Raw genomic sequence first — 16,068 nt, 5'->3', positions numbered from 1 at the left:
GTTTCTATAGTTGTGTACGATATTCACAAAGTGAGCCGCATTCACAGCACGAAGCACCGTTCGATTTGACGCAAATAGCCTACTGGGAGAAAAGTGACGAACCGGGTTAAATATCAAAAATTAAATCACAAGATTTACTCACCTGGTAGATATCCTTAATCAACGGTAAAAGCATCCGGGTGCACACCGGGCATGAAAGAAGGAACTATAAATTTTCCCCGCCAGAATAAAGTCAGTCTTTGCGGTAAAGTTGATGTCTGGTTACCTAAAAAAGTAAAATAAAAAATAAACTAAATTAAACACGAACATTTGCCGTGCGATTTCTTAAATGTTAAGAATTAAGTCTTAAACATGACTTATGACTTAAACTTATGAATGTCACATCAATTTGTTCCACGCAAGTCCTTTGACTTTAATTATAAACATTAACTTACAGTACTCGTTATCGATCCATCCTTCCTCTACTGTCGTTATACTTCATGTTAAAAAAGTTTCCTGGAACATAAAAATGAACCCCACGAGCATATTTAAACTGTTTAATAATAATTCCCTTTCTTATAAAAAAATGTCTCTTGCACCTTGTTTAATGTTAATGTATCCCTGTGTTAATTTATTTTATCTCGCCAGGCATTGAAACATCCCAATTACTTTCCTTTACAATCCCCTTTCCGATTTGCCATGTGCCACATTCCGCCCGAGTAGTTGCAAACTAGTCCGTGTATCGTAGCTTGGCTGGCACATGTTAACACTCTGCACGACAAGGACGTGTCGGAATAGGAGTTGAATGGGAGAGCCTCTATTATCCCTCAAAGGGGCTTCGGATCCCATCCCTTTGCAGAGCATGTTAGTGTATTAGTTTGTTAGTCGAAATGGGTAGAATCCAAATAGACAAAAAAAAAATAAACAATTAAAGAATTAAAACAACCATCACTCATATCCTACCATAAAAATCCTGCTTCCATGATCACGAGGACACAGTAGCTCTTAATTAGAGATCTCAACACCTCACTAGTACAAGACTTGCGGAAACGCGGGCATTACAGTGCATGGGGCCCCGCATCGCAAACATAAAGCTATGTACCAACAATGGTCATTGGCTCCCCATAAAAAATCTGCTATTCTAATACTATCTAATATACTACTTAACCTAACCGTGTTAATATACTAATCTAGCCTAACCATGTTATTAAAAAAAAACCTTAACAAATGACCATTGTGAGCTTTATAATGCACAAAGCGGTAAAAGTGGTCGGCCCACGTTAAATCGGGCAACAAAGATCCAGTATAGTGATTGAAACACATCGTATGCGATCATATAAATTAAAAAAGGAATAGAACTTAAAATATAGGCAATAATAAATTAATAAAAATGTTAATCAGAAAACAGGACAGTTAGTGACGGGTTACATGAAATATGTTAATTGATACAGTAAGTTTATTGAAAAGTATGGAAGAGGGGAGTTAAGGAGATTAGACTGGAAGATAGTTGCGGATCAAGATGTTTAAAGGAAGTAGAGGGTAGGCGAAGTGCAACAAATTTGCACTTGATCGCATAATGTGGTATTTCCACCGACCTGGACTGACCATTTTCATCTATCTTATAGATGTGTAGGTCGGTAGACGATAACTGATCACCGTCTACCGACGCACTAAACTGTTCCGTCCAGATTTCATACTGGATTCCAATTACGGTGCACAACAGCGAAGAAATCCTCTTCGCTTCTAAAAATTTTATAATGCCATTATCGGTGGTTAAAAACCATTGATCCTTAAAGTTTGGCAGTAGGACAAAATCGGCGGTTACGTGTATACCGGCACCATTGACCTTCAACCGGGGGTATGTTTGAGTAACACGATTGGTAGCCACTTGCACTGATGCAATTTCTTGCATACGGCCGGCTACCTGTGTTACTACATGCGTGCCCGATCTCACATATCGGCGTACAATTAGAAGAAAATTCTCATACCGATATGCGGAATATTCAGGAACCGCTCCAAACATGTTAACGTCTCCTGACACGTGCAGGAGATTGTGGACGTTGCTGATCATATGGGCTCGACCATAATACTGCGGAAAGTTCTTTACAAAGTTGTATAAGAACTTTTCCGCAAGAGGCCAAAGATGCTTGTGTGCCGTTGAATTAAAAATCGTCACACTGCAAAAGTAGCACAAGAAGTGATTGAATGCATCAAAAGACATAAAATCCTTCAAGACCGCAATACTAATATGAAGAAGGAAGGACCGAAATTCGGTGGCCTTCCAAAAATGGCGATAGCGGAAGGATCGCATAGGGCGATTCACTTCCGAAGGAAGCCGTGTCTTTATCAAAAAAGTATTCACGGCTTCCTTTTGTCGGGGTGACCACTTGTCAAAATTTTCAAAAATTCCCTCGTATAACCCTAGAACAAGCTTTAGGGTCACCCCGCGATCAAACTGATGGAGACCTTCGTAGGGAACACCGTCGATCATATTAAAATTTTTGAGCTTTTCTAATGGTGATCGCCATGGTTTGTGGTGGTCTTTGTCTACTCGTTGTTTAAAGCCGTCGTCCGTACGCAGTTCGGCGTCCACGGATTCAAAAATCATTTTGTGCTCCGAGTTGAGGTGTACCCCTACACAGGTACACTTTAAGCACCCATGCGCTGCATTAAAGTAAACTGTACCTGGAAAGAAACAAAACATAAAATAAAAAAAATATTCTTAATTTTCATAACAATAGTGCTTTGCATACCTTTAGCAAATGCCCGCGCTGGAGAATCGGCGACAAATGCGCTTGGTAATAAGCGTACCACTTTGTCGCCGAACCGCAAGCCTGTTTCTTGGAGTCTATTAAAGTCCTCCACTAGTGGGCCTAAGAACTCTTCCACCAGCCCCGGTTTAGTTTGTCCGCAAAAAAGCCCGACAAGCATTACCGGAGCCTCAGGCAAACTTTCCACCCATATTAGAATTGGCCACAATTGCTTAGTGGAACTCTTAAATAGGGGAAGCCCGTCGATCGACATTTGTATTTTTAAAGTGTCGTGTTCGGGAATGGTATTTCTGTAAGAAAGGAAAAAAATAAATTAGGAACACTATGCAACCCAATAAATAAAAATTTATAAGCACTTACCTAAAATGGTTGCGTAGGACCGTCTCAATCCCCTGGTACCAAAATTCACCGCCCGAGATCGTTTGTACTTCCAAACCGACCTCGGTGGGGGTTTTGAGGAATGTCCGCGCATCTTTTGGAACGTCTAAATGATACAAATTCCGCAAGACCGCCAAAAGTAAATTGAGCGTCGTTCGCGGCACGTTTTTAACAATAGCCCATGTTCTCAGGCCTTCAATGGGTGATAATTTACCCATGAAGGCCCAGGCTTCCTCCCAACACGCTGTGATATCTTCATCATCACTGCCGCGATCGGTATCCCCGTGATCACTATCTGAATCTGAAAATATAGCTGGAAAAGGGTTAGTACTATCTAACTCACCGTCACCTTCAAGTAAATCGTTGTTAGTTGGATAGATGTTAGGCAAGTTGAAACCATCACCAGAAGTACTGCTACTATATACATTGTTTTCACCTGAAAAGGCAAGACAAAAACACAACGTAATTAGTTTTGTGTGATGTTTACAGTCCTGGAAATATTTAAGAACAACTATTATAATTCCCCCTTTTTCAGTAGTAAAAGAAAACATACTTAACAAAAACTGACTCTATTGAACCTATAGCTGATTTACCCATCTTTTACCTTTAACGAACTTGATGATTAACACGAAGAACAAATAAAGCTATTATGGTATTGCGGGCAATACAGCCTTTTTCAACCGTTCCTACTGAATAAAAAAAGCATACCCTAAGGTATTTGAGATGAACTATGCTCAGCATGTTCTTCTATAAATAATTCTCACCAATACAAAAAAATTGTTTACTATCCATCTGATCCCAAATACAGCCCCCAAACAGTGAGTGGCCAAACAGCGGGTATATCAACTAACATAGCAAATAAATGGGCAAACGTAGCCCAAATTCATTTCGCTAGATACGAGGCAGTCTGCTCGTGCCGATCGCTTACTCGACAATGCATATGCTATACTTGTTTGGCACGTGGCGAAGCCGCCAAGTGCATCACTTCGTAACTCCAACGCTGCTGGTATCAAGAACGCGCACCTAAGGCAAGTTGGAGAAAACCGACAATCGATCCGAGCCAGACGCTGTCCGGCAGGCCCGGCATGATACGAAAAGGGCTCTACACATGGCAAGGATGGCGAGACTTCGGCAACGGCATCGCCAGAACCGTCAGGAAAAGCGGAAGAGATTGACGGAGCAGACACTGACAGCGGGGAGTCTGGGCATCCTTAGTTGGATATCCCTTCCCATATCGTGTACGGCGGTTTGTCCGTAGAAGAGGAAATGGCAGCTACACATGCGAAAGCGGCCTCCCGCTAGTCAATTTTTTAAGGAGTCAAAAGGATACGCTCCAACGGGCTCGAACAATTTCATTTCATGTTTCCACAAAAATATTCCTCCCATGCTCCAAATATGAATATTTCATAACACAAGCCCACTGATGACATGCTTGCGCTAGAAGCTTGTACACTAACAAACTGCTCTTCCTAACGCCGATTCAAACGGCAGTATGTGGCCTCCAAGTTGTATCGTAGCATTAAGCACAACCTAAAATACATAACAAATACTATATTCGTTTAATTAACTTACCATTTGAGGTAGATGGCATTGGAATAATTTCGGTCGATGTATAAGATTTGGGTTGTGTCCATTCTGCCTCCGTTTGGCGCTCGTACTTCTCCAGATAACGCTTGCGTTTTCGCGAAATATTTGTATCCTGGCTCAAAGACATGATGAAAGTTGAAAGTTATATAAATTGCTCAAATTTAAAGACAGAACGTTAGATATAATGCTGAAAATGCGAAAAAAGCACTGCACACAAAATCACTACACAACACTGCACAATTTGACAATTGTTTACACAATTTTTTGTTCACCATCACACATTCACTTGACATGTCAAAAAATTGCAAGCCCCAAAGCGGGGATCAAAAAGGGGGGTCGGAGGGGAGAGAAGGTGATGAGATCGAATTGGTACGAAATGACCGTTGCAAAACCGCACGTTCGGAACGCTAAGTCCCAGAAGAGGGAGATCGAACTACGAATGTGACAGAGAGCGCATGAGAAAATGAGAGAATTTGAGTGCCATTGTCGGGAGGGTTGTTTTACAGCTAGAAAGCAACAAAATATAAAGTAGGCCCAATTCATTCTGTACTTTGCCCGATTCATACTTCACAAGGCCCGAATAGAAATGACAGTGCCCAATTGAGGGTTTACGTCGCCCGAAAAAGTATTTACGGCGACCGATAACGCTTTGACGATGCCGGATTGGCTAGGTAAACCCTGTAATATGCCCTAAATAGCGGATTTATGGCTTATTGAACGCACACTTTTCTGATCGTATTGTAAAGCCATAGTCTTGTATGCGTTTAATTGTTTCCTCCAGGGCGATGTCGTGCTCTTCTTGCGTTTTACCACCAATAATCACGTCATCCATATAGGCTGATACTCCGTTTATGCCTGCGAGCATCTTGTCCATGATCTGCTGAAATGCTCCCGGTGCTACTTTGATGCCTTAGGGGAGTCTATTGTAGTGGTAAAGGCCTCGGTTTGTGTTAATCGTGAGCAATGGCCGACATCCTGTCTCTATTTCCACCTGGAGAAACGCATCTGAAAGATCGAGTTGTGTAAATATTTTGCATCTAGCCACTTTAGAAAAAATATCCTGTGGTAACGGAAGTGGATACTCATGCGGGTGTAAAGCTGCATTCAGGCCGGTCGAATAATCGCCGCATAGTCGTATCTGTCCGTTAGCCTTCCTGACCACTACGACTGGTGCTGCCCAATCCGAGTAATCGACAGGTGATATAATGCCCAAGCCTTCCAACCGATCGAGCTCCTTGTTGACAATCTCTTCCATTGCATACGCAACGGGGCGCTTGGGACGAAACACTGGACGGGTATCTTTTCGTAGCTGCAGATGAACGCTGGCTTTGGTACAAATCCCCGTGCCATGGAATACCGACGGAAATTTGTCCTCCCAGGACCGTGGATCTGCTTCTTTGATGTTGTTACAAAAATTATCCATCGGGATCGTTCCTAGGGCGAAAAGATTAACCATGTCCGCTCCCAACAACGCAACCTCCATTTTGGACACTCTTATGGTAGCTCGCTTTGTACGGTTTGCAATGGACACGTTCGCTATGAACTCACCTTCCAGTCTGAGGACGTCACCGGACGCTGCTTTGGCTCTTACCGTTACTGGTGTCAGATATGGTTTACCCAACTGCTTCCACATGCGCTTACTGATAACCGAGATATCCGAGCCGGTATCCAATTGTAACCTTGCTGATTTATTCTCGATCTGGATGGTCACAAATTTTCTGTGCTGCTGGACACATCAGACGTTGACTCGTACCACTCTGGCTGCTACGGAGTGTCGCTGGTGAAATTTCTTATGCCTCGTGCGGCGGTGTGAGGAAGCGCAATGTCCCTCTCGATGACCGATGCGACCGCAATCACGACACTTGTGCGCCTTGTACGTGCATTCCCTGGACCAATGCAATGCACCACAAAGCCAACACGGATTACGGGGTTTGGAACCAGTGCTTCTGTCAAACGGTTTGGAGTTTCGGTCGCGATCATAGCACTATCCGCTTTAACTCGTGCTAGCCGGTGGCAATCTTCTGCTAGCTGCGCTAGTGTTGCATCTGTGCGCTCTTCCATGCTAGCAAGCAGCCTGACACGAATATCACGATCACATTCATCCTTCAATCCGCATACCAGGACGAGACATTTGAATTGTTCTTCTGTCATAGATGCAAATTCAAAATCGACGCATGCGCGGTTTACTCGGCCGGTGAATGACAAAAGATCCTTGGAGCGCGATTTGGTGATGCTCAAACATTTATACCGCTTGCTTAGGGTCGACTCCATTTTGCCAAAAAGCACCGTGAGCTTTTCCACCATTTCTGAAAATGAAAGGTCACGGGGGGCACGCGGTAAAATGAAATTGGTGAAACGAGCATACTCGCCTGCTCCTAACTTTCGTCCAAGGAGTCGAACTTTTGCTGCGTCGTCCAAACGGGATGCATCGTGCGAGAAAAGGTCATCGTATCGCGCGTACCATGACTCAAATGTGATGTTGGCTTCCGCATCATGATGAAACTCGGTAATGTTGCCAGCAAGAGCTTCGAGGATGAGCTCCGGATTGCTGGGTTTCGCCGAAGGTTGAAGCTCACTATAATGGGTCACTGGTGTAGGTTGCTGCTGTTCCCGTTGCTGCATAAGCTGAGAAAATAGTTGCTGCTGCTGTGTCATTTGCTGCTGCTGTTGGGCCATTTGCTGCTGTAACAGGTTCAGCATTTGCTGTATCATTGTGATGTCCGATGTTGTTTGCAACGATGGCGCATTCTGCGATGGTGGTGGATGCTGTATGAATGCTGCGTTCAGGACCCCATTCTGCGACAGCCGTCTCTGCTCCTCGGTAATCGGCGTCTCTTCGGGGCTTGACATTCTACGGCGTTTTCGCGGAATTGTTGCACTTAAAAAAAACGTTGATTGGGTTCACTTAACTCGTCGCCACTTTTGTGTTTTAGTACTGTATGCTTTTATTTGACAAAATAACTTTAGTAAACTAACACATTAAAAATTGTACACATATAAAAAGACGATACGCGGTAGAAAACATGTCCTGCTACGACGGCACCCGAAATGGAAGAGAGCCGATCTCTCTCGCTTTGCCGTCGCGCGAAGTACCGACGAACCCTTCGGCTACGTCGGATGCTGTCGGTTACCAGACAACACCGAGTACCTGTGGCTGCGTACTGCGCCCAGCGTAAGACCGCGCTTGCACAACAGTTAAGAATTAAGTAATGTTTAAAACTTATGAATGTCACATCAATTTGTTCCACGCAAGTCCTTTGACTTTAATTATAAACATTAACTTACAGTACTCGTTATCGATCCATCCTTCCTCTACTGTCGTTATACTTCATGTCAAAAAAGTTTCCTGGAACATAAAAATGATCCCCACGAGCATATTTAAACTGTTTAATAATAATTCCCTTTCTTATAAATAAAATGTCTCTTGCACCTTGTATAATGTTAATGTATCCCTGTGTTAATTTATTTTATCTCGCCAGGCATTGAAACATCCCAATTACTTTCCTTTACAATCCCCTTTCCGATTTGCCATGTGCCACATTCCGCCCGAGTAGTTGCAAACTAGTCCGTGTAGCGTAGCTTGGTTGGCACATGTTAACACTCTGCACGACAAGGACGTGTCGGAATAGGAGTTTAATGGGAGAGCCTCTATTATCCCTCAAAAGGGCTTCGGATCCCATCCCTTTGCAGAGCATGTTAGTGTATTAGTTTGTTAGTCAAAATGGGTAGAATCCAAAGAGACAAAAAAATTAAACAATTAAAGAATTAAAACAACCATCACCCATATCCTACCATAAAACCCCTGCTTCCATGATCATGAGGACACAATAGCTCTTAATTAGAGATCTCAACGGCTCACTAGTACAAGACTTGCGGAAACGCGGGCATTACAGTGCATGGGGCCCCGCATGGCAAACATAAAGCTATGTACCAACAATGGTCATTGTCTCCCCATAAAAAATCTGCTATTCTTATACTATCTAATATACTACTTAACCTAACCGTGTTAATATACTTATTTAGCCTTACCATGTTATTAAAAAAAACCTTAACAAATGACCATTGTGAGCTTTATAATGCACAAAGCGGTCAAAGTGGTCGGCCCACGTTAAATCGGGCAACAAAGATCCAGTATAGAGATGGAAACACATCGTATGCGATCATATATTAGAAAAGGAATAGAACTTAAAATATAAGCAATAATAAATTAATAAAAATGTTAATCAGAAAAGGGGACAGTAAGTGACGGGTTACATGAAATATGTTAGTTGATATAGTTAGTTTATTGAAAAGTATGGAAAAGGGGAGTTAAGGAGATTAGACTGGAAGATAGTTGCGGATCAGGATGTTTAAAGGAAGTAGAGGGTAGGCGAAGTGCAACAAATTTGCACTTGATCGCATAATGTGGTATTTCCACCGACCTGGACGGACCATTTTCATCTATCTTATAGATATGTAGGTCGGTAGACGATAACTGTTCACCGTCTACCGACGCACTAAACTGTTCCGTCCAGGTTTCATACTGGATTCCAATTACGGTGTACAACAGCGAAGAAATCCTCTTCGCTTCTAAAAATTTTCCATTGCCCTTCAATCGGGGGTATGTTTGAGTAACACGATTGGTAGCCACTTGCACTGATGCAATGTCTTGCATACGGCCGGCTACCTGTGTTACTACATGCGTGCCCGATCTCACATATCGGCGTACAATTTGAAGATACGCCTGTTCTCACTTTCCTCTGAATCTTTATCCGGTTGCTATGGATCGCAATCCATGAGAATGGATCGCAATCAACTACGTCTGAATCGTTGTCAGCTACGTTTGGATCTTTTTCAGCTACGTTTGGATCGCTCTCAGCTACCTTTGGATTTTACGGTAGCTCGCGCAAATTTCGTTGCGGCGTAAAGTTTATTTAGTGACCGCTTGGCGCACCGCACGATTCACATCATAACAGACAATATGAAAAGCAACAATTTAATATTGTTCTATGTTTGAACCCAATTGAGAACTTGTGTTGAAAACCCATTACTAGGCAATGAATAACAATTGACAGATTTGTCGGCTTCTACGCATCAGAATAGATTCGCAACCAGACCGTCCCTCCATGGCATAGAAGGAATATCCGGCTAAATCTCGAAAGCTGGAACATGACTGAAAGACCACTAAGGTCGTTACGCCAAAAAGAAGAAGATTGTGCAGATTTGTTAGGAAAACTTGGTCAAAGAATAAAAAAATGTATGAATGGTAATGTATGTAAGTTTCACATAAAAAATATGATTAGATTTTACAATTGAACGCATTAATTATTTAATGCTTTCCTTGGGATGCAAATGTGTCCCGCGGGCACTGAATAAACGGTTGCGCTACAATGAAATTTGCGCGAACTACCCCAAAATCCAAAGGTAGCTGAGAGCGATCCAAATGTAGCTGAAAACGATTCAAACGTAGCTGACAACGATTCAGATGTAGTTGATTGCAATCCATTCTCATGGATTGCGATCCATAGCAACCGGATAAAGATTCAGAGGAAAGTGAGAACAAGTGTAATTCTCATACCGATATGCGGAATATTCAGGAACCGCTCCAAACATGTTAACGTCTCCTGACACGTGCAGGAGATTGTGGACGTTGCTGGTCATATGGGCTCGGCCATAATACTGCGGAAAGTTCTTTACAAAGTTGTATAAGAACTTTTCCGCAAGAGGCCAAAGATGCTTGTGTGCCGTTGAATTAAAAATCGTCACACTGCAAAAGTAGCACAAGAAGTGATTGAATGCATCAAAAGACATAAAATCCTTCAAGACCGCAATACTAATATGAAGAAGGAAGGACCGAAATTCGGTGGCCTTCCAAAAATGGCGATAGCGGAAGGATCGCATAGGGCGATTCACTTCCGAAGGAAGCCGTGTCTTTATCAAAAAAGTATTCACGGCTTCCTTTTGTCGGGGTGACCACATTTCAAAATTTTCAAAAATTCCCTCGTATAACCCAAGAACAAGCTTTAGGGTCACCCCGCGATCAAACTGATGGAGACCTTCGTAGGGAACACCGTCGATCATATTAAAATTTTTGAGCTTTTCTAATGGTGATCGCCATGGTTTGTGGTGGTCTTTGTCTACTCGTCGTTTAAAGCCGACGTCCGTACGCAGTTCGGCGTCCACGGATTCAAAAATCATTTTGTGCTCCGAGTTGAGGTGTACCCCTACACAGGTACACTTTAAGCACCCATGCGCTGCATTAAAGTAAACTGTACCTGGAAAGAAACAAAACATAAAATAAAAAAAAATATTCTTAATTTTCATAACAATAGTGCTTTGCATACCAAAAAACGTCAAACGTCAAACGCACTGCTTAGACGCCTCCTATTTGCGCTCTGGATTATTGGTTATTTTTCATACGCCTTTGTGACTATTGTTATGTGAATTGGACCTGTGGACGGATAAACAACATAAGTGCATTGTTAAATTGTGTTATATGCACACTGACGGTCTCTTCTTGGCTTAATTCGGATTATCTTACTCGAGTGCTTTCCGTCTTTGCTGATTGTTATCGCCTCGGCATAGTGCATCTGTGTTAGTACCACTTCGACGATGTCAGTGTCCTGCCCAGCGTGTTCGCTACTGATCAACAACGCGGATGTGTATATGTGTGATGGACTCTGCAAGGCAACTTTTCATGTTTCCTGTATTGGGATCAATGACGGGGCGCTATCTGAACTTCTGCGCCCGAACTCCCAATCATTATGGATGTGCCGCTGCTGTACCGATTTGCGACGTAACGGGCGACTTGCACTCATGGATAACATTTCTGCTGAATTGGCCAACTTAAAATCGGAATTGCTTTGCGAGTTTGATAGCCGCTTAACTCAAGCGTTAGATGCTGTTCGCAACGATGTGTTCGTGATGCTTGACAGAGGCAGCGATCTCACGCACACATCGAATCTGAATCGTCCACCTACCTCGAACATCGCGGCAGTTACACCTATTAGCTCTCGGCCATCTGATATGGATCGTGCTTCGCAGAATGCACCGCAGCGGAATGCGCCTAAACGTAGGCTTGTCGATTTTACTCCTCCTGCTCCTGATTCTGCGGCTCCTCTACACATTGGTACAGCACCCATTTCACCTTCGTCTCGGACTGTGTTGAAAATTCCTATGAATGCATCAAATGACGCCAGATTTTGGCTCTATATAACACGAATTGCTCCTTCGGTATCCGATCAGGAAGTTAAAGAGATGGTCATTGGACAACTGGGAACCGATGACGTGATTATAATAAAGCTGTTGCCAATTGGTCGTGAAGTAAGTACACTGACTTTTATATCGTTTAAAGTCGGTATGTCGCTTAACTTCAAAGAGAAAGCACTATCAGCATCAACCTGGCACCGAGGTATTGTGTTCCGCGAATTCATTGATAAACGAGCTACCAATACACAAAATTTTTGGAGGCCTGTCAATCACGATCCTCAATTTCCTACTGCTACTCTCGCACCGCAATGTTTACCACAAACACAGGCTCATCCACTGCACTACATCAGCGACCCGTTACAATGCCGATCACCAACCCAACATCTTCCATTGAACAACTCCAGCGTTCCGATACACCTACACTCTCCTCACGCACCAGATTGTGTACCACTAACACAGCCACAGCACAACACCAACGACCCGTTACAACATACAATAGTTCCAGAGGAATCCCACATGGCGTAAACAACTTTACTACAGTCTCAACTACACTCTCCAATAATTTGTTTATTTACTATCAGAATGTGAGAGGACTTCGCACAAAAATCGCTGACATTCGTATGGCAATCATTGAGTCCGAGTTAGATGTATTTGTATTGACGGAAACCTGGTTGGACGACACGATACCTTCATCGTTAATCATCGACGAGTCATACAACTTGTACCGCTGTGATCGTAATTCGGCTAATAGTTCGTGCTCTCGTGGTGGAGGAGTGCTTATTGCCTGCTCTGCAAAAATCTCTTCATCGATCATCCCGCACACCTTTACATCGCTCGAGCTGTTATGGGTTCGCATTCGATTGCGTCACTCTTATCTGTACGTCGGCGTAATCTACATACCCCCTGACCGGAGTGGCTCTGCATGTGTATTTGAATCGCTTCATGAGAGTGTGTCGATCCTTTTGGAGAGTATGAAGGCTGATGATCTCATGCTCCTTCTCGGCGATTTTAACATACCTTCTCTCTCGTGGAAAGCTGCACCGCCGCCCGATAAATTCTTTATCCCTTACAACGTGCTGTCTAATGGGGCTTGGCTTTTGGACGGAATGAATTTAAATGGGTTATTCCAAATATCGGATGTAAAAAATTTCCGTGGGCGTCAATTAGATCTCGCCTTCGCCAACGATGCTACGGTTCGTAGTTGCACCAGTATTCTTGAGTCTCCTTATGCGCTTCTCACAATTGATCGTTATCACCCGGCAATGGAATTGTCCCTATCGATTCCCGATTCGATCCCGGTAATGACGCCTCGTGCTTCGTCTAATTTTTCATTACACCGTTTCAACTTTAAACGAATGGATTTCTTCAACTTCAGCCAAATCATTGAAAGCACGGACTGGGCATTTATTGAAGAGAATAGTGATATCGATGTAGTAGTAAATAAGTTTACCGATATTGTCAATTCCTCCTTCCCCCTATGTTGTCCTCTCCTTTCTCCCCCTCCCTATCCTGCGTGGTCTAATCGAACCTTAAAAGCACTTAGAGCAGATAAAAATCGTAAACTACGTTTATATCGGCGACAACGTACTTCATATTGTTTGCGTATATACAAATATGCAGCTAGTGCGTATCGCTCTTATAACCGGTGGCGTCACAACGCTTTCTTAATTAGGCTCCAAGATCGCTTCTCGATGCATCCGAGAGCTTTTTGGCGGTACTGTAATGCCAGGGTAAACCCTAATACTATTCCTTCCCTACTTTCCTTGGACGGCGAGTCTGCCAGTACTCCCGATGAGCAATGTAATTTATTTGCCAAACACTTCGCAAGCGTATTCGTTGACCCAACTACTTGTCCCTTGTCTTTGTCGGATGGCCTCACCCATACACCATCAAATATCATTCCTTCTTTTGATGTCGCAATAGATGAGGATGTTGTTGCTATGGCTATATCTAAGCTAAAGCTCTCTTTCTCTCCAGGTCCCGATGGTATTCCTTCATCTGTGATTAAAAAATGCGTATTGATCTTTGTCCCATTACTGTATCGTTTATTTAGAAAGTCGTTAAATTCCGGTTACTTTCCAATGTTATGGAAATGTGCATGGCTAGTGCCTGTACACAAGAAAGGCGAAAGAACTAATGCCAAAAATTATCGCGGGGTGTCATTACTTTGTGCTTCGGCCAAGATTTTCGAATATGTTATTCACTTCTCATTCCTTAAGCGTGTAGTGCATTATATTTCACCTCACCAGCATGGCTTCATGCCCAAACGATCGACCTCTTCTAATCTCATGTCCCTAGTTTCGTTCATTTTCAACAACATGGCTTCTGGTCGTCAAGTGGACACGATTTATACTGATTTCAAGGCAGCATTTGATAGCGTTCCTATCAATTTGTTATTGGCCAAATTTGCTAAACTGGGATTTAATGAATCTACGGTCGCCTGGTTGAAGTCCTATCTAGTTGGAAGATCTTACCGAGTCCGTGTCGTAAATTGTCTATCAAACCGCTTTGTGGGCCTGTCTGGTGTACCACAAGGGAGCGTTTTAAGCCCCCTTTTGTTTGTCTTGTTTGTAAATGACTGTGTAAATGTGCTTCCCCCCGATGGTCTTCTTATGTATGCGGATGACCTAAAAATTTTCTTTCCTGTCTCTTCTTCTGAGGATTGTTGTGAACTCCAAAATGTACTATCCTCTTTCTCTGTTTGGTGTGAACATAATGGCTTGCGTCTTTGTCCACTAAAATGCAACACCATCTCGTTTGGTCGGTCCACCCGTAAGGTACTTTGGAACTACACGTTGAGAGATATTCCTATCAATCGTGTAACTTCCGTCAAAGATCTTGGTGTCTGGTTGGATGAAAAGCTTACGTTCAAAGACCATATCGACTTTGTCACAAGCAAAGCTTACCGTACTTTGGGCCTTATTACTCGTCTGTCTCATTTTATCCGTGATCCCTTGTGTCTCAAGTCTCTCTATTGTTGCTGGGTACGCCCCATTCTCGATTACGCTTGTGTGGTTTGGTCCCCCAATAATGTGCAGGATATTGCTAGATTGGAAGGTGTTCAACGCAAATTTACACGACTTGCCACGAGGCGTTTTCTTTCGGGTCATGATAATGCAGTAATCCCGTCTTATCCACATCGTTGTCGACTCTTGGGTCTGGACTCGTTAAAAACTCGCCACTCGCACTTGCAAGCTTGTTTCATTGCCAGCGTCATCCTTAATGAGCTTGATGTTCCTTATCTCTTATCTGCCATTTCCTTTTATGCCCCTTCCCGCCATCTTCGCAATAGGCCACCTCTCTATATTCCCACCCGGCTAACTCGATATGGGCAAAATGACCCATTCCTTAAAGCTCAGATTGCATTTAATTCATACTATCATTTGTTCGATTTTAACACTCCTTTATCCCTCTTCCGTTCTCGTCTTCACTCTTCCTCATCCTTATCCTTTCCTTAGTAATTAAGAAACATTGTTAAGCCCTCGAGGCGGACATTTGTAGAAAATAAATAAATAAATAAATAAATAAATTTAGCAAATGCCCGCGCTGGAGAATCGGTGACAAATGCGCTTGGTAATAAGCGTACCACTTTGTCGCCGAACCGCAAGCCTGTTTCTTGGAGCCTATTAAAGTCCTCCACTAGTGGGCCTAAGAACTCTTCCACCAGCCCCGGTTTAGTTTGTCCGCAAAAAAGCCCGACAAGCATTACCGGAGCCTCAGGCAAACTTTCCACCCATGTTAGAATTGGCCACAATTGCTTAGTGGAACTCTTAAATAGTGGAAGCCCGTCGATCGACATTGGTATTTTTAAAGTGTCGTGTTCGGGAATGGTATTTCTGTAAGAAAAGAAAAAAAATTACGAACACTATGCAACCCAATAAATAAATATTTATAATTTATTGCTATAAGCACTTACCTAAAATAGTTGCGAAGGACCGTCTCAATGCCCTGGCCCTGGTGAACCAAAATTCACCGCCCGAGATCGTTTGTACTTCCAAACCGACCTCGGTGGGGGTTTTGAGGAATGTCCGCGCATCTTTTGGAACGTCTAAATGATACAAATTCCGCAAGACCGCCAAAAGTAAATTGAGCGTCGTTTGCGGCACGTTTTTAACAATAGCCCATGTTCTCGGGCCTTCAATGGGTGATAATTTACCCATGAAGG

At 43.1% G+C, this 16,068-nt stretch overlaps 2 protein-coding genes and 1 pseudogene across 3 annotated transcripts; all 3 read right to left on the bottom strand.

Annotated features, from left to right (window-relative positions):
* Positions 1–382: 382 nt before the first annotated feature.
* LOC133392931 (uncharacterized) lies at positions 383–5,698 on the bottom strand. 2 transcript variants are annotated; one of them, XM_061655557.1, is made up of 3 exons: positions 4,701–5,698; positions 3,111–3,564; positions 2,349–3,040 (listed from the first exon to the last, which is right to left on the bottom strand). In XM_061655557.1, exons 1-3 carry the CDS (start codon positions 4,840–4,842, stop codon positions 2,629–2,631), a joined length of 1,008 nt encoding a protein of 335 aa, XP_061511541.1. In that variant the 5' UTR covers positions 4,843–5,698; the 3' UTR covers positions 2,349–2,628. The 2 variants fall into 2 exon arrangements, with proteins under 2 accessions (XP_061511540.1, XP_061511541.1); XM_061655556.1 differs by lacking the exons at positions 3,111–3,564; positions 4,701–5,698 and having other exon boundaries at positions 383–2,664; positions 2,733–3,098.
* A 4,400-nt stretch (positions 5,699–10,098) lies between these two features.
* On the bottom strand, positions 10,099–10,995 carry LOC133392932 (uncharacterized). The gene has a single exon (XM_061655559.1). It carries the CDS (start codon positions 10,986–10,988, stop codon positions 10,203–10,205), a length of 786 nt encoding a protein of 261 aa, XP_061511543.1. The 5' UTR covers positions 10,989–10,995; the 3' UTR covers positions 10,099–10,202.
* A 4,362-nt stretch (positions 10,996–15,357) lies between these two features.
* LOC133392771 (uncharacterized) lies at positions 15,358–16,063 on the bottom strand (annotated as a pseudogene).
* Positions 16,064–16,068: the final 5 nt, after the last annotated feature.

Source organism: Anopheles gambiae, chromosome 3 (genome assembly GCF_943734735.2).
Source record: "Anopheles gambiae chromosome 3, idAnoGambNW_F1_1, whole genome shotgun sequence".
NCBI lineage: Eukaryota > Metazoa > Arthropoda > Insecta > Diptera > Culicidae > Anopheles > Anopheles gambiae.
This window is presented reverse-complemented; position numbering and strand designations above follow the sequence as displayed.